Source organism: Micropterus salmoides, unplaced genomic scaffold, assembly GCF_014851395.1.
Source record: "Micropterus salmoides isolate LMB-PRFRI ecotype aquatic unplaced genomic scaffold, ASM1485139v1 Ms_hic_scaffold_10, whole genome shotgun sequence".
Lineage (NCBI taxonomy): Eukaryota > Metazoa > Chordata > Actinopteri > Centrarchiformes > Centrarchidae > Micropterus > Micropterus salmoides.
The window spans coordinates 29,676,946-29,698,460 of NW_024040041.1; the positions used below are offsets into that span (position 1 = coordinate 29,676,946).

The 21,515-nt window shown below is 41.3% G+C and overlaps 1 protein-coding gene across 5 annotated transcripts in view; it reads left to right on the forward strand.

Moving 5' to 3' along the window:
- LOC119894787 (RNA binding protein fox-1 homolog 3-like) overlaps positions 1 to 21,515 on the forward strand; it is a 366,346-nt gene that overhangs the window by 181,763 nt on the left and 163,068 nt on the right. For all 5 annotated transcript variants that reach the window (XM_038707461.1, XM_038707502.1, XM_038707469.1 and 2 more), the window contains one exon: positions 5,954 to 6,037. In XM_038707461.1, coding sequence (XP_038563389.1) covers positions 5,954 to 6,037 — 84 coding nt within the window. The remainder of the gene's footprint in view (positions 1 to 5,953; positions 6,038 to 21,515) is intronic.

Consider the following 21,515-nt stretch of genomic DNA (forward strand, 5'->3'; position numbering starts at 1 on the left):
TTTAGTTGTTGGTACCAAAACAGTCCTTTTTTTCCTACCTACCTTAGAAAAGCTTTAGATCAGGAAATATCTGATGAAGGAATAGTAAACAAGAATTTGACCATGCACCCAATACAAGCTGTCAATACTTACTGAGGTGTAATACCCACAAGTAGTAGCCATTTTACTGTTCAGCCTGACACTTTGTCACTTATTTAAATGAATCCAACTTCTTTCTTTCTTTCTTTCTTTTTTTCTCTTTTGTTTTATTTTCCTCTTTTGAGATGTGAGATAATCTGCTGGATAAGTGTGATGGTGATGTTGAGTGAGACACAGTTTGAATGAATGGTGAATAACAGTTACATGTGCTGACTTGTGGTTTGAGCTTGAACTACAATTGGGAATCACAGCAGGTGTTTTTTTTTTTTTCAGGACACCATCATGCCACAAATGGCACTGATCACATCCATTAATCAAGTAGCTCACAACACTCAGGCATTCAGGCAGACCATGACCATTGTGTACTATATGTAATATCCAGAGCCAGACTTGTAGGTGATTGAGAAATGCCTAAACGTTTCATCCACATGGTCCCAGCATGGTAGTTTCCTCTTCTCCCAAAGCTAACATAGCAATTACAGGCACTGTCAGTCACTGTCAAGTGTGGCATCGGTGATCAATCCAGCCCATTGGACTCAGGACATTAGACATGAACATACATGCAGGGGAGTAAAATCCTCCCCCAGCTCCCCGGCCTGCTGTTCAATCAGCTTCCTCCGCTGGGATTGAATAGGAATCCATTTTGTGTTGCAGGCTGCTGTTTCTGCTGCTACTTATCAAGCGACATCTGTCTATTTCAACCCACAAAATTCCAACTACATACATAAAAACCCAGCTTTAACAGTTTTTTTTTTACTGCTATCACAACAGCGTTTGACAATGTACCTTGTTTTTCTGGCCGTCCTTGTTTGTTGTTTTTCCTGTATCAACCTTATTCTGTTAGATAACTGGCCAAATGCAGTAATGACACCTTCCTGCAAAAAATGGGTTAAAAAAAATATTTCTCATTCCAACTGTCCAAAACATCAAAGAGTAATGTCGTGTGTTGGTATCAGTCCCTCAGAATGAAACAGTAAGGACTTCTTTCAATAACTGCCATGTTTCACTGGATTTGAACAGCAATACAGGAAGATTTCCAGGGTGGAAGAGGGAAAAAAAACTGACCAGGGTGTATTGCAGCAACACATTCTCATTCCTGACTTGTCACATATTGATGCTTAACACCCTGGGTACCCTTTAGCATCACTTTTAGACGTTTAAGGCCAGTTATCAATGCATAGCAACAACAAATATGCAACGTCCAGTAAACAATAAATATAAACAACGTCCAAAATAAAACGCTAGCATTTCGAAACATCACCATAATCAGCACGTACATTATTGTGTAATTTGGTTAGGTTTAGGCACAAAAACTACTTGGTTGGGTTTAGGCACAAAAACTACTTGGTTAAGGTTAGGAAAAGATCATGGTTTGGGTTAAAATAACTACCTATGTCACTTGCGTAACTTGCACATTTTACGTAACTCACTTAACTTCAATAAAAATATTTAATGTTGACTTTTTGATTCACACAGGACACAAACCCCGGACTCCTGGTTCAAAGTCCGGACTCTGACCCTCCATCCACGCCAACCAACTCCTTACTCTGGCTTCCCCCCACTATACAGTACAAACACTGGTGCCTCATCACCATCCACATTTTTTCAGTTGTGCATTGTAGGACATCTGTGCCTACTTATAAAATGTGGCATTTTTGAATTTTGTCACTTTGTTTGAATGCACTGCATGCTCAAAGCCATAGATTTAGTATGTTAGTACTGGGTTGAGACAGCTGTTTTTAGCAATGGGTGTCCTTGTAGTCATTGATGGGACTCCATGTAGATAAAATACACTGATCTGGCATTTAAAAAATATTGAAATTGAAACATTGTACTGACAAAGATCTAACTGCATTTAAAATGAAATGTGCGGTTTGGAGCACTGTACAGGCATTTTTTTAGTAACAGATTTCTGCTCATTATTTGAACAGCCAAGAAGTAGAGGTGGGTCTCAGTCAGCCAGTGATGGGACTGCCCCACTACCTCCAGATGTTCTCAACATCCCCCTGCCTGTTAGGATCAGTAGGAAATCAATAACTGAAATAAAAGTAGAACAGACAAGTGGGTAGACCAATGGCAATACACGATCACAAAATAACTCCTGGAACATACTGAAGACCACAGATGGATGGATATAAGAGTATCTGAGGCTAGAGTTTTTCCTCTAACTGCACAGTTATCACGGTGTCAAATCTCTGAGGAAAAAGCCATAATAGCCCCATTCTTAACTTTATTTCATTGTAGCTTCTGTGCATGTACATTATTCTCATCCGCCGCTGTCGCCCTCGCACAGCACAACAGATAGAGATCTATAGCTACGATCACCAGTCTGGAGGGAACCGGGGGGGAAAAGGGCTTTGTTAGGCTACGGGTCCCCGCCTGCATGACTGCGCTGCTGCACTCCTGCATGGGTAAAGAAACAGCCATACACACTGACCTCAGAGCTGTTGTTTAATCACCAGGGCATTTTAATGGCTTGTCAGAGTAATGAAATATGGTTGGAGGCTACCTGGTGCAAACATTACGATAAATCCCTCTCACACAAGCCTACGCAGGGCTTAATGGTTATAAATCATCACTTTGGGGAGAGAAAAATGACAGCTATTAAAATAATGAATGGGATGATTAATTTTTCACATTAAAGATTAAAAGCTATGAGAGGTATCATCAGATATTTGAGCCGCCGTAAACGTTTGAAAGTGAGAGCTTATTTTCCGCACTTTATGACGCCCTCCGTTTCTTCACTGTCATCCAAGTTTCTGGCCCTTTTTCCATTTTTCCCCCCTCTTTTCTCTGTGTGCTGGCTGGGTGCGCCCGCCGACACAGGCATTCCTTACACCTAATTTGTGCTCTTGTAAAAGTGCTCTGAGGAAAAGCCTTGAAGAACACTCATTGCTTGAGGCAGTACAGGACCCTCTCAGCCTCTCTGCAGGGGCTCCTCAAGGCTCTCTCCGACATTATTTCATACCTCTAAAGCTGTCATACCTATAGCCTTTCACAAGAAGAATAAGAAGAGCTGGCCAGAGGTAGTTTGCTTTGTTTTTTGGCCATTTTATTTATTTTATTTTTTTTTTGTATGTGAGTGTGTTCTTGTCAGCTTCCCCAGCTACATCTGCTGTGTTGCTAGAGAGAGCTGATTAGTCAACTTTCTGCTTCGAAATGCATGTCGAACAAAGACAGTATATAATAACACATGCTCACTGAGCTGACATAAATCCTCATGTATAGACAAACTATGACAAGCTTTCTCTCTTCGTCAGATGGCTCCCAGGAGAAGGAGTGTTATTGCACATGGATTCCTAATTCAGCTTTCACTTCCAGGGGACTCGCCGTGTTGTTCAGACATATATCACCAAAATTGCAAGGCAAAAGATTAGAGGGGAGAAGCATAATTAGAACATTAATAACTATACATGTTAGGGAACATAAGTAATTGAGTTTTTTATGATGAATGGGAATGTAAACAAAAGGCAGGAGAGTGAGAGGCTTAATTAGATATTCCAAGCAGGGCTCTGTCTCAGCAGAGACGTGAATGTAGGCTTCTCCCACTGTTGCCCAATTATTTTTGTGTTCCCAGGCAATGATAGTATTGCTTGTCCATCTGCAGCCTTCAAAGGGATATTCAAATCGTCTCATTGAAGCAACGGCTCCATTTGTTGGCAGAGAATAAATTGTTGGCTAGAAATTTTTTTATCCGCTCAGAGCAAAGCCAGGTATTTGTGCAGCTAAAGTTATTTACAAAGTGGTGGGAAATTTAAACGACTCCTCTGGCGTTTCCGCATGCCTCTTTTTTTTTTTTTTCTTTGATTTTTGCCTTTTTTCTGTTTGTGTGTGTGTGTGTTTGTTTTTTTGTTGTTTTGTTTTCATTTCACATGCTGTCACCGGAGACACGCGTGATGGCCACCCACACCTCCTTCATGTTCTTCCAGCTCTTTTTTGCCGTCTGCTAATGATCCAGGGACACCAAATAAAGGGCCGCTGAAACAAAATGGCCACCGTAGCTGCCCACTTATATCTCAACCCTCCCCTCTCGAATCAATTCTGACATTTCATTCTGCCCTTATAGAAGGTAATGGTGCATTCAGAGGTTGTTACCGATAATGTTGAAATGGTATTGCTTGGTTTCATTGGATAGACGTACTGTAACCTCTACTGGTTCCAGCTCTTCTCTCTCACTGTACCTTCTATCTTGTTGTTTTTCCACTCAGACTGAGACGTTGGTATTTACCGGCTCAAATATCTCTTTTGGCACAAGTGGGAGCAGTGTTTTTCATTTCCTGTTAACAAGTAACCAACCAGTGTTTGTATTTTCCTCCCACTCTTGTGTTCACACAACATGAAGTGAAAACACCCTTTTAAGTCGGCTAGTCAATATGCTGTTTCTAATATATTATTTACTGCCTATGGGCTGTATATCAGAATGCACTAAACAACTGTTTCAGTTTTGCAGTCATAATCATGTTGAGAGAAATCACAGAGCCAGATGTCTGGCCCTCGTTTTACAGCGTTTATGTTTTCCTCCGAGTTTATGTAAAATTCATCCTTCCCTGTTTTATTAATTCCCCCGTTTTCACAGACTCAACAATTAGTCAATTCCCAATCAACAAGAGAAAAGAAATTGCTTTTAATTACTTTTGATAAATGACAAATTGTGTTGGCATGGCTCCCTGCAAATGCTTAATCAGGTGCAGGGCGGGGTAGGGAGGCGGGTACCAGGAGAAGGGATTTCTGCTGGGATGAAATCAATGCGCTTTCTCCGCGGTTCACCGGCTGGGCTTCTGGGCAACAGCCAACCTGAGGCCTGTGAAGATACACAAGTCAGCAGAAAACAACCCGCTGTATGAGAACAGTCACACACTGAGGCATAAACATGCTGTAACACTTACATATAGTTGCTGTATGTATGAGCTGGGTAACAGACACACTGTATATGTGGCTTTTAATGTTCACTCACGAGATTAAATGCTTGTAGACAGTGACACGGATGCGCATTTAGACACATCTTGCACCCATTTAGTCTCTAAATCACTGTCAGATAATGTTATTAGATACATGTGAGAACCCCTCTTTAAATTTGTTGAACATGAAATAAAACCTGGTGTACAGGTACCAAATGTAATTACAAGAAGCCCTACCATCATTACTTTTTCCATCACTAAATTCAGAGACATCTGTTGCCATTGTCCGCATACAGAGGCCAAAACAAAAAAGAATGGATAATCTGTTGTTTATCAAGAAATAGATCACGTTTATTAGTATTGGTGCATTTTATTGACCTTAGACAGAGCCAGGCTTGCTGTTCCCAAAGCGTTCAGCCTTTATGCTAAGCTAGGCTAACCTCATCGTGCCTTATGAGATTGATATTGATCTTCTCATATAACTCTCGGAAAGAATGCAAATGAAAGTTATGTTGAACTATCGCTTTAAGCAAAAGTTGAAATTCCACAAATAAAAATACTGCTACAAATTCTGCTATTCACAGTACTATCAGCAAGATGTATTTGTTTACCATTATGTCACACATTGCCACTTCACTGTGTTACATTATGATATACATTAAATGTTATTTGATGGTTAATGTAGCAGTTGTATTAATGAGCAAGCAGTATTATGTTGGTGGTCAGACTTTACACATTGATATCTACTTTATATGCAGTTGGGCAGATTAATCTGTGACAAGGCTTCGTAATTTATACAATGAAACAATGAAATCAGCTTTCATCAGCTGCATAATGAACTAATTCATAAACACACACACTTGACCTCTTTCTTCTGTAGGTTGTATTTTAACAGGAGCTTTATTTTTTCCCTTCAGCACCTGTGGCAACAGCAGCGAGTCGAGTGACCCAGCTTCAGCCCGACCGGCTTTACCTGTACATGGAGACCCCCAGCTGGGCAGGTCAGTCTCTTAAAACCCAAAAAAATTTAGCCCCTCATGTCCTGGCATTGTTCACTGTAGTTCCTGTGTGTTGTCTGTGTCTTAAGTTAAAACCACGCCTACTTCAGGTTTGCTTTCATTGGACTTAGCCATGGTGGAAAAGTTTATTTAACTTCTGAATGCACTTCCCGAACACAAGCTTGGAATCAAAATGTTCAATTTGCTATGAGATTTCAGAAAATATCTAGTTGAGAATCTATTCAGCTTGCTTATATGTTGTATTTTTCTAACTCCCTGCTTCTCAAGACTCCAAAATCTTTTAATAACTGTAAAAAAATAGATATAGATGAAAGATAAAGCATGATCTGCAACTGTATGGCATACTTTCTTTACTCAACAATCAATTTTAGTGCATCGACTATGAAAATTTCAGTTTTTCAAGTTTCCAATGGTGGAGTTTGGGGGAAAAAAAAACTAGTGACAGCCCAGCAAGTTGTGTATTTTTTTATTGCCTTTTAAAATTACTCATGTAACTGTTGATACAATGCTCCTATTGGCAGGACATAAAAACTATTACAAAATGAAACTGATTAGCTTTTTTCTGATCTATAACCACTATGGTTAATGTTTAGTTATGTTTAGCCACACAAATGGCTGAATTAGGGTTAGGGAAAGGCCGTGGTTTGGGTTTAGAAAGTATTATGGGCAAGATGATATAAAGAAACTTGTTTACTGTTAGTAGTAAACATGAAGCGAACAGTTATCTCCCATACTTAAGCGTATTATTTTTGCTGACCTCCAGTGGTTAAACATCTTGACATGCTGCAGTGATGCAGACGTGTACTTCAGGGTATGTCAGTACACCCAGCAGATAGTATGTGGTGCACTAGAGGTGCAACACACTTGAAACCTACAGCCAGGCAGGGCAGTGAAAAGCTGCTTTTCAGCTTGGTATTAAGTCTTTCTTTAAATCCACCATCATGCTCTGAACAGCCAAAGGTCATAATACACACAGCGTCTAGAGGTCTTTGTCAGTTAAAGGTAAATATTGGTTGTTTTTGGGCGTATGGCATAACAACTGATGGAACCATTTTTCTTAGAAGGACATTCTGGTTTTGCAATTGCTTTCTGTAGATATTTTGAATTTCATATCCACTCCCACGCATGGTTCATTTGGAAGTGAAATTCACATTTTCAGTATGGTTATTTGAGCGGTCCTGTTCTCACCTGGTCTCACACGAGAAGCCAAACGCTCCAGAGTTTAAGAAAATGACTTCACGCCGTCTCGCTGTGGATGTGCCCTTACTGTAATATAGCCTGTATGTATGCACGCCTTACTCTCCCCTATCCGGCCATATTGTGCTAATGTGTGCCGGTTAAGTAGCGGAAGACTAGAGAAAGACTCTTATCCATATGCCTGAGAGCCCAAGAGCCGACATGATCTCTCCCCAGATGGAGTCCTCAGCCTCCCTGCCCATCCTCTATGGAGCCATATAGCAGGTGGCAGTGAGGATCAATAGGCCTCCGCCATTACCTCCTCTCCACTTCGCATCTCCAGCCTCATCTCCAGGGGGGGCCCGCGGGGCAAGCGGTGCATCTAGCTGCAGCACACCGGGAGAAATGGGGACGTTTTCCATTAGTCTAATTGCTCGGTTATAGTTCTATATTATTGCCGTGATCACCACTGTGGCTTGGTAATGATGGACCTCCCGTGCCCCCAAGTATAGATGGTGGGTGTTATGTCTCCCTCGTCACCGACCATTGCAACTCCACTTGGAGCGGATGTAGGAGGAGAAAACGGACTTAACACCGAAAAGAAAACAGGAGAATAAACAACCAAAAAAGAGAGAGAGAGCTGTTCAAATGTTTTGATGTAAGAGTTTAATCAAATAGCCTCAGCTATTTACATTCTCAACAGGTGCAGCATTTGGCTGATTTATGAAATAAACACTGGAATTCTAGTGCTTGTTCATTTGCCTCCACTAAAAACTGGCAATATGGGGCTAATTTGCAATAATTTGCTGCTGCTGTGGCCACTGGTTAAGAATGTTTATATAATCATGATATAATAAGAAAAATGAAAATGAGTTTTCCACGCAGTTCAGGCCCTGTCAAACACAGCTCACGGACTCGCTAAATGATAATTACATTCCTCAAGCACAGTATTACATTTTACCCTCTTACATGGACTTTGTTCACGCTAAATGGGGGAGTATTATTTTAATTTTAAGGCGATATGACCCAGTATTATTCCCACATCTGAGCTCCCTCAATACACTAGAAGGTCCCCCCATCAGCTATTACACAAGAAGTCTTCCATCAGTCAGCAGATGAGGTGAGGATTATAATGATTCATTTACCCTCAACGACTCTGCCTTTCTTCTTTCTGTTTATAATATCCCATTTGCATAGTGTAGTCTCTCATGATCGAGACATTGGAAAAGCTTTAGTTTAAGCTGCAGTGGACTAATCGGTGCTGCATATTTCACAGCTGACCTGTAGCTCTTCCTACAGGTCTGCACATAAAAGCTGCTTCCTGTGTTGGATTTCCCCTCATACAGCGGGATTGTTACTGATTATCTTGCCTCTGATTCCTTAGAAGGAGAAAAAATCCTTGGCCGTGATTCCTGTTTATTTTTTTTAATTTTTTTTTTTACAGGTGTGGGTATTGATCTTTGCCTTTGCTGCAGGGGAGTGTGTTCACTTAAAAGGCCCACTGATGTAGAAGAGCTTATTAAACAAATAGGCCAGAGAACAAGGCCACAATCGCTTTGAATCATGAAGGAGGTTGCCCGTCTTAAAGCACCACTGTATCAAATATGAAACGCTCTGCTAACAAGGTGTGTAATCTATTTTAATCAGATCATATTTTATGAAACAAGGAGAAGGTTGAACTTAAGTAAGAGAGAAAGATGGAGATTCTGGGAGGTTGGGGATTGTATCTTGAAATTGGATGTGACTGCCGAGGACCATGACTTGATTTTACATGCATGGCTTTATAATGAAGCCACGCCAAATGGTCAGTTATGGTTAACTTTAGGGGGAGCTGGAGCCTTGCTGTAATGGGAGGCTAATTCAGGGCCCATAACGCCTTGACAGGCTGCAGAGCTGGAATATGGATGTAGGTTAGATGCTTTTGGGCTGACTCAAAGGTCTGTATTTGTCTGCAATTGCCGGGTTTCCTAAGGATATAACAGGGTCAACAGCAGTGTAGCACATTTTCACAGACATGGATACAGACAGTGTCACAGACATAAATACAATACAGAAACACACTCACTGAGACGGAAAGACTCGCTGACTCGCTCGAAGTGTCACACAGGAGTGACTTCATGTTGTCATTGCAATTCAGGCCATGATCCTTTTTATGTATCTTTACACTGACTGGGTTCATAGGCGAGTGTTTTCAATCACTTTTTTTTTCTCTCTTGCGCCATAAATTGTTTTAGATCCTGTGACACTAGACTTGGTTATGCATATATGAATATATATACACTCCTAAGACCTTATGAAGCTCTACTAGTCAGACAAAGTAATGGATAGAGAGAGATTAAAAAATACTGCTCCGGGCAGCAACACGTGTTAGCAAAGCATTGCCCAGATTTTAATAATCATAAGAAAACATTTAAAACAAAATGTCAACACTAAGAAGTTGAAATTATGGTAAATAATCAGAGAGAGATATTATGTACTGTTCTGGGAAGCACTACTGTAAGGCAATCTATGCCAGGATTTCAGTGATAACAACACTAGAAAATATCTTACACTAGATTTGAGTTAACAGCAAGTGAACAGTGTCATACAGTTCCTATTCTTTCTAAAAATCATATGCTTTTATGGTAAATAGTGCAGATGTCAATAAATGAATAGATAAACATTATTCATTGCTTTGAGAAGCAGCACTTATTAGAAAAGCTTCCTGTGAACAAGGCCAAAGAAAAATCAGTAAGAGCATAGAACGCATTTAACACCAACAATGTTAACAGGTAAGTATCGCATGTAGCCACTTTTTGTTGTATTGTGTTATATTATATTCTACAGATATCTACATTTCACTCAAGGCGCCTCTGCTACCACCACAGGGGTGATGAGGAAAGAGGGAGGAGGAGGAGGAGCAGAGGGAGGAAGAGGAGGGGTGCCTGCGTCTTTAAAAGCGAGATGGAGTGAGGGAGTGGGGCGGACGGGTGGCTGGCAGGATTGTGCTGACGGCAGGGCTTTGGTTCAGAGCATGCCCATTAGAGGGAGCCATAAATCCTGGGCTCTCTGGGCCGGGCTGTGTCAGCAGTCCACTGAATGAATTGATTTTAAACGCCACTGAAAAAAAGAGAAAGTGCGAGAGAGAGAGAGAGAGAGAGAGAGAGAGAGAGAGAGAGAGAGAGAGAGAGTGACTATTTAATTCACCCTCCGCCAGAAGCCCACACCCCGTTCCACCCCGCTTCTCAATTCAGGACTGTCGCTGAAAAGGGGGAGGAGAGAAGTCTCGAAACACTGAAACTGTCACCAGCAACAAGCCCAGGGCTACATGGCCCCCACGCATTTGATTTAAACAGGAGGGAAACACACAAACCAAATACATAATCTCAAATTCCATACAGCATTTGTTCTCTCCCACCCCTCTAATTTTTCCTCTCAGCCCTCTCCTTTTATATCTCCACAAGAGAAATGAGACATATCGTAAAAAAAAAAGAGAAAATAAGGCCCAGCTGCATTTGAAATTCAAATGTGTTGGATTTTGAAATTGATGTATGTGTTTATTCATTTACGAGCAGCATCCATGTGTGCATGCATTTATATATTATCAGCAGCAATGAAATGCTGCATAGGAGGCTTGTAGCCCATCTTTCTCCCCCATGTGCCCCCTCGTCTTTGTTTCTTCCTCGAGTCGCAGCCACCGTGTTATGTTCAGCATCGCAAAAAATATGTCTGCAAACAGACACACAGTAAATTGTGCATGAGGACCAGTTTCAGGCGGTCATACTTTTTTTATGTAAACACATTTAGTATCTGTGCTAACTTTCTGTTTGTCACACTTTATACCCACGCTTTGACATCCCTCTGTGTACGTACCTGTTGGAGTGTCTTCAGAGGTTGTGGTGGTGGTGGTGTGAGTGCTGTGCTCCCTTTGTACAGCACTGCAGAGAGCAGTGTTACAAAAGACAAAAGGACCGGGCTGAGGACCCCTACGCTGTCTTAACTCTGCAATGCAATTGGAATATAGTGTGAGGGAAGGGCATATTAATAAGTATGTAGAATCCTGATCACAAAATAATACGCAATAATGACACCTAGGTCTACTGAAATTAAGACAAAGGGACTATTTTTGATGATTAGACTCTTGAACTTGATGAATTTGGATTGTACGTCGTCATGTATTTATTACACTGTTGGATTGCCAGTCTACATTAAACCCTGCCATGCAGTGACATTAATGTCCAGCAACTCCTGTGAGAAATATGTGGCTCTTTTGCGGCTACATGTTCCACCAGCTGACTTTTTCTATCAGCCATTTGGTGCTGGACAGTTATTGTACATTGGATTTATCAGAGCTTCTTTGCTGAAAAAGCGGGTATGATGAAAGCACTGAGACTGAACCACAAACTAAATGTGCCTTAAAAGTAAAACAATTAGCTAAAAGAGGCTAAATTCATGTCTGTGGGTTTACCATTGTGAACGACATATTTTGCTTGTTTTAAACAGTCAAGTCCTTTTGTTAGGCTAATTACAGTTAGCCTGGAATTATTTATGTGGAATTCAAACTTGTAGAACAAAAAAATCTGTAACAAAATCTGTTTATATCATTTAAGCATGAAACGTTGACGTGGGGGGGGGGGGGGGGGCAGCGTCCTCTCTGGCTCATTACGCTGTTTAAAGAGCCGGCACCTCAGAATCACCTGCCCAGCTCCACGCTTCAAACAAGCTCAGCCACCAGGGATCATACATCAACTTCTCCCTTCTCAGTCCCCCAGCTTCACTTTTTTACTATTCGCCTCCCAACGCACGACTCTCACATACAACCCATAAGGCTGATGTGGAAAACGGATAGCATCGCTTGTTGAATACAGTCACGCATGCTACAAAAAGAATAATAAATTAGTTGTAAACCAGCCTTATGTTATTATGTATGTGATGATGAATTTAATTGAACGCTTCCAGTGGACTTTGAAGCCCGGTCAATGGCCTCAACATTCTTAATGCATGGCTCTCTTCTGCATGTAAAAAGTACACTTTCTCATGCCTAATTACCCACGGGCTAAGGCATGAAGAGGACTCGCTTCGTATTACTATAAAGATTGTGAGGATATTTCACTTTGAAAAATGGCAAAGCACACAGGACTAAAGGCTTGATTACAAGGAGTGGGGCACACAGCCTCTACATCTTCCTTCCCTCATTTCAATTATGGCTGACTGGAGGCATGGTGCTGCCACCATCCTCAAATAAAACTAAAATATGATAAAGCTGAAATATCAGGCCCGGGACTGCTCCAAGCCTCGAGCCATGTAAGGCACAGATACTCTGCACGTAATTACAACATTTGCCAATATTTTTTGACAGGAGTTTCAATGTGGATATGAGTAAAGGGGGGAGGGGAGGCATGAAGAGCGTTCATGACACATGATAAAAAGCACATTTCATTTTTGCTTCCCTATGGATAATGGGGAACATGCCTGCATAGAGCTGCCACGGCTCTCCCCTATGTGAAAGGTAGGATAGCAGTGTTATTTTTAAGTTGTGAGATCATTACTCATGTGTGAGATGCATGAGCTAAGAGAGGGGATCTGCTATCATAACAGAGGACGGTGAGCATGGGGAGTTCCATTCCATGAACAAGGTATTTCTGAGTTTGAAATAAAGCTGTGTGGAATGGCAGTTCAACAATCCAGGCAGCTGTAAGCATATATATATATATAAAATATGTATATTATGCTGCAAAGCATATTCTTTATTCAACTCATGTTTGCCCTTTTAAACGCTGCTCTCTGCGACCCCCTACAGATGGAAGTGATGTGTGATGTGGCCGATTTCTCACCATGACACCGCAACAAGGTGGATCTCCTCCAGTGCCCAGATCCCTCTGTGGCCTTAGCACCCCGGGCAGTCACGGTCCGTCCTACTTTACGTCAGTGTTAATAACAGTCCAGCATGCTCACCACACTTTCAGTGCAACGCAGGGTCAACGCTCCACAGATCTGGGCTTTCTGAGAAAATCCCAGCCAGTGTGTTGCAGAGTCTCCTGCTACACTGGGAGCATGAGAATGAATGCGAATTGACAAAGGATTTGCAATGAATGTAATCTATCTTAGCACATTTTAAATTTAACAGCTTAATTGCTTTGAGAATAGTCTTGGTTCAAGCACTGTTTGTTTGTCAAGCTACAGCTTACGAGAGAAACAATATAGCAATTAAATTTAGCAAAAACACATATGTTTATGAAACTTCTGTTTTGGGACCTGACATGTCAAATCTCAGCGGAGTCATTTCAGTATCATCTCTTTACAAATCCTCTCTTATGACTGTGACGAGCTCCGAATGAATAGCACCAGTGTGGCCATTAAACAGTATTACTTAGTTTTAGGTAGTTTCTTTTTGGAAATATTGATTAAAATTAGAGAAAAACTTTAAAGATAAACATTGAAGTCATTGATTATTTCAGATTTTAAATGATGCTGCATTCAAAGTGAACTGCTGCATTTTCTGATCTGAAGTGTATATAATACATTTTTGAAGTATATTACTCATTACTTGTAGATTGAAGTACATTATATATTATTTTGTAGATCTGATCTTGCTCATTAAATGTGAAAAACAACTGATGCCTTCTCCTCTTCCTCTGGCATGAGTCACTGGAGCTCTTCAAATATCTCGGGCTCCTTGTTTAGTTTTTTTATGTTGCAATTTTTTTCTAGGGGCAGTTGAAGCTCCAGCAGCTGCTTTTCAAAGTGAAGGAGGAAATGTTTTGCAGAGGGAAGAGCCTCTGCAGCAAAATCAAGAACGATTCCGCCCCCTTCACTCGTCACAGTGTGGGGGATTCAATCAAAAGTCTGCCCTGTGACCTGTTCTCTGAGAAACAAACAGCCAGCAGAGTCTCCAAAGACCAAAGCCATCAGAGGAGGGCGGCTTGTGTGCGAGCTAAATCGCGGCACCTTTCTGAAAGCTTCCATCATGGAAAAATTGTTAGTTGTCGCAGTGGAGAGTGACTAGCATGGCGGTACATTGATACATTGATGCAGTGAATGCCTCGGACAGTGCAGTAAAAGTGCTGAGGTTGAAATTAAGCTGTTATCTCTGGCATGTATCACTAGGGAGGCAAGAAGCAGTGGTGCAAAGGCAGCAGCCTGTTTGCTTTACTGTTATTGCCTCTGCACGGCCGTCCTCATCTGACTCTCCTCATGTTCAGACATTTTAAATGCAACTCTTAAGTTTCATCATCTTTGATGTTCAGAAATCAGCTTTCATGTTTTAAAGAACATCATTCCTCTTTGTTTTTTTTTCAACCCCATTAACATAGCTGCGTGTGGCATTTTAACATCAATGAAATATTACCACATTAAGAAATTATCAGAAACACACAAAACCATCGCTGAGAAAACTGGTGGCCTGATCATTTCACACTGTGTGAAGACCTCATAATTTTTTATTTCTATTTTCCCCAAAAAGTATTGGTGTTTATTTCAACTATAAGAAAACGGGTCAAAGTTGTGGGGGGTCTTTTATGAAAAGGCTCAAGTTTTGGTGAAAATTGTAGTTTAACCATGTATTGTTTTCCACTTAAAGGGACTCTGCTGCATAATCAGCAGCTCATTAGTGTTTTGTCCCCATTTTTATTTTCACTTTCTATTAACAAAAGCATATTCTAAGCCGTCCTGATATTGCAAAGACTTACTGTAGAGTCAACAGTGTCTTCTTGCAGCAGGAAACAAACCAAATTTGCATTGGGGTCATTAAATCATGTTCAGCTTTAAGCAATGTTCTCCTTTCATAAAAATGTGTGAATATTTTGGTGAAACTCTGCAAAAAAACAAAACAAAAAAACCTTAAATGATGAGCCTTAACTTTGTTTTACTGGGCTTGATTTGGTGGGAAGACTGCTTACCATACACTCTCATAATAGTTTCCTTTATTCACCCCAAGCAGAGAGTACTAGGCCTTTTGAGACAGCGTTTTATTCCTAATTGCCCCTGTTTTACGCTTAATGCAAACTGCTAATTTCACCATGTGAGCTGTTATAGTACAGGTACTTCCATTCAACCTTATTGTTTTTATCTTGCTTTTACTACAGACTGGCCATAATTTGTCTGTAAATTTGATCAGTTACAGCAGTTGTTTTACAGCATTATACAGGGAGACGGCACTGGTTTGTCACTGCAAGTAGAGAGGCAAATCTTAAAGTCCTTCCCACAGATTAATTAATTACTTTTTACTAATTTCTCGTCTTCAATAAGGGAAAGAAATTCTCTAAAGAAGCTAACAACACCAGGAAGTAGTGTGGCGCCAACTTTTAGAACCACTACCACACACACTTTCAGTGGCATGAGCTAGAGGCTATAATGGTATCATTTGTTTACAAGTGAGGTAAACAAATGTATCACAATTAATTTGACAATGATGCATTAATGTTCAAAATGCTGCACATAGCACCTTTAAAAAATGATTTCAATGCATATTATTGTAAAGTAGACAGTGAGTAATATCCCTAAGGCACAACAATTGGCTGATGTGACAGTGCAAGATAATGACAAAAATCAACAAATTGGTCTTTAAAGATGGAGCATTGATACCATCCTTAAAAATCTGCACTTCAGTGTTTTCAGATTTTCTCAATACATGAAGAGCATTATGTTTTCTGGATTCTGAGGTAAGTTTGCTCGTTAAAAGTTCAGGACACTCGTACGTCATATTTGTCTCCTTCTGGTGTAGTGAGTGAGGGGAACATAGGTGGAGGTGCTGGTTCTGTCACGCCGCGCTGACAACCTCATGAGTAATCTGGTGCATGATAAACAGAGGGTCGAGGTGTCACAGGAACACCTCAGCGACTGGCACAAGGGTAATTACTCTTCCTGCGTGGGTGCAACTCAAAATTTTTGAACCTTTTCTTTCTCCAATCATACTTGATGGATTGAGTGGAAGAGGGCGATCATCTGGTTCTTAGCAGGCTCACTGAGCGTGGTAGGCCTCTGTTGATTAATGATATCTGCTGCAAGTCACCAAAAGCGGAAATTAAGTATTTCTGTTTAAATGTAACATTTGTCTCCTTTGCTGGTGTTGAGAAAAGCATTTGTCAAAATCCCCAGGCTTTGGCGAAAAGGTGGATTTCCTCTGGGAGCATGCTGGGAATTACTCCCTACTTTCACATTAATGGCATTCTAGTGTTCCTATTTTAAAGCTTGAATCTACTTTTCAGCCTTTCACCTTTACGACATAGTTTGAATATGTATATATATATTTCACTTTTAAAACCGTTAGCTATGTGACAGTTTAGGATTAAGCATGTTGTAGATATTTCCAGAAAGGCGAGGAATGACCTTGGCTGTATGAAAGGAAGTGATTCCTGATGGCATCTCTGTCTGTGGTGGGCACATGGGAGGGGTTCTGGTGGTTTCACTGGTTGATTTGGGTTACCGTTTGTCCTGATGGCAAGCCCTGCCGTGCTGGAACAGAACTGACTCCGGCTCCTGAGGAGACTAATGGTTACAGGGCCTGGCCATCGTCCAGTGCTGCCCCAGCCACTGCCTCTCCCGTCGCTGGGATATCATTACCTCCAATGTGTTACATCAGACTCGCTTGGTCAGGCTCTGAAACAGTCAATACTCCACAATTTAGAAAATCAGCCAAGTTTGCAGAAACAAAGAGGCAATATCGGAAATAAAGACGGATATATAATCTGACGCCAGGCATTTTTTCATGCTGGGTGAATTATTTGTTGTCCGGAAGGTGGGGACGTGGAAGGGGTAGAGGAGAAGGAGGGAAGGAGCCAGGGATCTGTCAGGGGTTAGAGGAGGTGGTCAAACGGCCTGAATAAACGTGCAAATCACAGCGCCCAACCACTGACCCTCCCCATCTCATACAAGCAGCCTCTACTTTTTCCATCAATGGAAATCTAATTGCTTGAAAAGCGATCAATGGAAACTAAATTGGTTTTGTGTGGAAGCGCGCATGGAATAAGCTCTGAGCTGTTTTAATGTGTGTTGGTTTTGCATCTTAAATCACGGTAATATTTGGAGCGGGGCCCCCCCCTCTCTGGAGGGGGTAAAGTTTGGTAGTGTCGAGACACCAGGGAGGAGGCACTCAATCAAGCTCCTAATAAAAATCACAGGCTTAATTGTTTTTCCAAACTCATAAATCGTCCAACTTAATAGGTTAATATTAAGACTTATATGAGGATGGTGGGTTGCTTGTTTCGTAGCGGCCGGGAGCTCTTCTTTGTGGAGCTGCGACCACTGATAACCCTCTAGTGATCTGATATGACTAATCCCCTCTAATCCTTAATACACTCCTTAACATGCTCCTAACTGACAGCAGTCGATATGGGTGCACTTCTCTGTCTTATCGCTGATCTCTTTGTCTTTGTGCACTCTCTGCAGTGAAATTTGCTCTTCCACTCATCCTTTTGACCGCCGATTGCTGGCACATCTGCATCAGTGTCACACATTTTAGCTCTGAGTGCTTCTTGATAAGTAAAGGGTTGATCAGAGTTTTAAAATTGCACTGACTTGCGGGCTACCTAAGGGCTCACAGAATGTGAAGAGTGTGGTGGGGGCAATGGTAGAAAGCCAGACCTTTTTCTACCGCAGTATCCGAAACTGCTGCTTTTTTTCCGCACTTGTCTTTCCCAGCGGACAGCTAGATGGACTGCACAGGAGGTTGGGATGTGGCTAGTGGCCGCCGATCGTGTAGCCTTACCCAGGAAAGAACAGCCCCAGCAGAGTAATTTATTGACAGCATTGAGATGTGTTTCTGGCCAGGTGCTTCTCTCAGCCATCCCTCAGGTGCTTATCTATCAGTTATCAGTGCAGACAGAGCACAGACCCAGGTTGTATTTCTGTCTGCTATTGTAATTACATTGTAATTGATCCGAGGGTGTGCTAGGCAGTGCCCATGCAGTAACTTTACAAGGGCTTTCTTTTTTCTTTTTATCTAGAGATGTGCTACAGTATCATTGTAAGCAAACCTTATGATGTTTTTTTTTTTTTACAACCTTTTGTTGTTGGACCAAATCTTCCCATAAAAGTAAAAAGCAAAAGATAAAAAAGTGATTACCTGGCGCACAAAATGAAACTAAAAAGACACCGAACCAGGAATATATGCTTAGCAAAAGTCATAACATGGACGTGCAGAAGAACGCAAACAAAACAAATGTTGCTTTGTTTCTATATGCACATTTGTAATCATTGAAAAAAAACGACTCACACCGACAGAAATGCTTACATGTCAATATCTGCTTTATTGGAATAAATGTTGATCCTGTAAATCTGAGAGCGTGTCTTTTCAGTATGTGTGCCATCACTCTCACAACAACAAACAGCACGGTTTGTGTATCATTCCAATCATGCATATTAACCAGCCCTCGCCACCCATCAATCTTCCTGCCGCCATTTTGTAACTGATGCTGAAATGATGTTATAAATGATGTTTGAAAATATCCCCACGCCGCCCTGCATCAGCAGTCTGAAGGCCTATCAGATGTTCTCCGCACACATCTGTGAGCTGTATTCACCTCCGGGAAATTAGCAATCAACCTTTTACCAGCCAACACCTGTATAAGGAACACAACATTTCCCCCATCCAGCCGCTCGTAATGTCAGGTCACACATTCTGCACGCCTGTTGTGTTGAAAATGTTATTGTTACTTTGATAGTAATTTCACATTGCTAATCACTGTCGTGGCATGTAATTTGCATGTCGGCTCCTTCTGTGTAATAACAACAGCCTTAAAGCGGTGCTGAAACCATCTGAAACCAGCGTTCACCCATGCTGTTGCAGCTCTTGAAGCTCTTGTGCAGTCTAATGTAAGTATGCACGCTCTCCCTCATGATCCCTCATTTATCATTTTGACACTGGCTACTTTTTTGAAGTGGAGAAAAATGTTGCAGTCAGCTCTTCCTTTGGTCTCGGAAAATATGTGCGAATGAGTGCGTGTACGTTGAGCGTGCGTGTTTTCAACTGCTTGTGGAAGATAGAGAAATTGTGTGTGTCTAGGGGTGTGTGTGTGTGTGTGTGTGTGTGTGTGTGTGTGTGTGTGTGTGTGTGCGCCTGTACATTTATGTGTGTTTGTGTACATGCATCAGTATGATTAAGGAGCATAAGAACATGGCACCGGCTATTTACTGCTGATAAACCAGAGTGTGTATGTGGTGTTGTGTTGCATTGCCATTTCTTGGTTGCTTGTTATTGTTATTCAGATGCTCCATCTATCCTGCTTTATGTAAGACAAATTGTATCCTATTTTAAGAAGCTTGTTGACCTGATAGAGAAAACTGTTTCCAAAATGTTAACATTTTTTTTTTCTATCATCGAGCACCATTTTAGCTCTCTTAAGTTAACATTATGTAACAGTCCAATGCCATCTAGACACCCTTCAGTCCAATTACGACCTACAAACACTGTTTAGCAGAACTCTTGACATTTACCTGAGCTCGGACTAATATCCCTGTTAAATTGCATCAATAGATATCTGAATAGGTATCTCTATAGATTGGCACAGAATCGATCGGTGACATTATGATTCTTTTTACAGTGTGCTGGTGGAGAGCCTCTGATAAACAGTCTGATCCATCTAGCAGAGGGATAATGTTACTTGGCTTTTCTCTTGTGCGTGTGTGTGTTGGGAGTGTGTCATGGCAGGTTACAAATGAGTTTGTTTGTGTTCTGGCCGCAGAAACCTTTTATGCCCTGGGCTGTGTGTGTTGTGTGGGTGGGTCTTGGTGAATGTGATAGAGACTAAGGATCTGTGTGTGTGTGTGTGTGTGTGTGTGTGCCTAAATAGCTTTATATGAGTGGGATGGTTATGAGTTTGAGATGCCTTTTTAGTATTTTGCCTGTTGTTACCACCCTAAGCCATATAGTTTCCTGTCCACTCGGTTTCGATCCCCGTGCTTGCGCTGAGGTCAAGCAGGTGACCTATTGGTAAAAGTGCCTTGCGTGCCAATAAATGCCTAGCAGTATTAATCACATAGGAGCCCTCACTCTGTGAAGAGGTCAATGCTTTAAAGGGCACCCAGAGAGCTGCCTAAGACTGAAATACAGCCAGGGCATCTTTCCGGTTGAATGTACCAAAAGTTTTATTAGTTCCCCCAATGAGGTCAGTCTGCCCTGCATAAATGAAATCTGTCGATATCCCATTATAGGCTTTTGGAACTTGATTGTGAGGCATCTGTCAGATGCATATTTCATTCTAAATTTAGTTAGCTGGCTGTAAGTAATGCATACATTACCACCAGCTTATTTCCCAGTGTACATGGCTGCAGAACATCTGTTTTTCTATTAAGTGAGAGATGAAATATTAATCTGAAAACAGATCTGGTGCGAGTCAATCACTGACAGGCCGCAGTGACAGCTGCTGTGAAAGTAACACCATCATGTCAGGTGTCTGCCTGCATACATCTGATCACGACATCAACACACACTGTAGCTCAGAGCCAAAACATGAACGGGTTCAGCGGATCAAATGGACTGTTTTATTAACCGGGTCGATCTAAGCTGGTAATTGGAGAACGGTTACAGTTAGAGAAATGTAGTCTTGATTTGTTCAAAAGAAAGAATCTCATATCTTGAAATTCACCCCAGTGTTTCACCCCAACCGTTTCCCTGCAAGTACACACAGGAAAGCGTATGGCCATGATATGGTAAATGAACTGCACTCGGACCGGTTAAAGCGCTTTACACAACTACATGCCACAATTAAGCGGCTAACATTTACTCACAGCTATTTGGGGTTCAGGCTTATACAGGCGAGGATTGAACCAACCACTTCTGATTAGTGGATGACCGGCTATACCTTCTGAGCCACAGCTTCCCCAGGTAATGTACCGATATATTAGTAATGACTAGGGTTTCACTGAATTGCAAAACATTGGCTTCAGAAAGAAGAGGGTACAAAAATCAACATAGATTACATGGTTGGATAATGGCAATGAGAAAAACACTGATGGCCATCATTTTCAGCAAAATGAGTTACCTGCGTTGGCTCAAAGTCATTGCCATGGACAACAGATGTCAATATAATCAATATAATAATGTATGCTCCACATTTTCTTTTTCTCAGTCTGCCAGTTGAACATGCTGGATGGTTAGAAATTTGGACGTTTGGATAACTGGACTTACGATGCAAAGGTGAAGTAGACAAATTACAAACACATGAAACCAAAGTCTATTATTGCTCAGTAAGAAAAGTCCACTGACTCCTGGATAGCATATGAGATAGATTTTGCATTCCTCTCTAAATACATTACCCACGTATAGAATGTATCAATCCACTCGATGAATTCATTGAACAAACAGAGA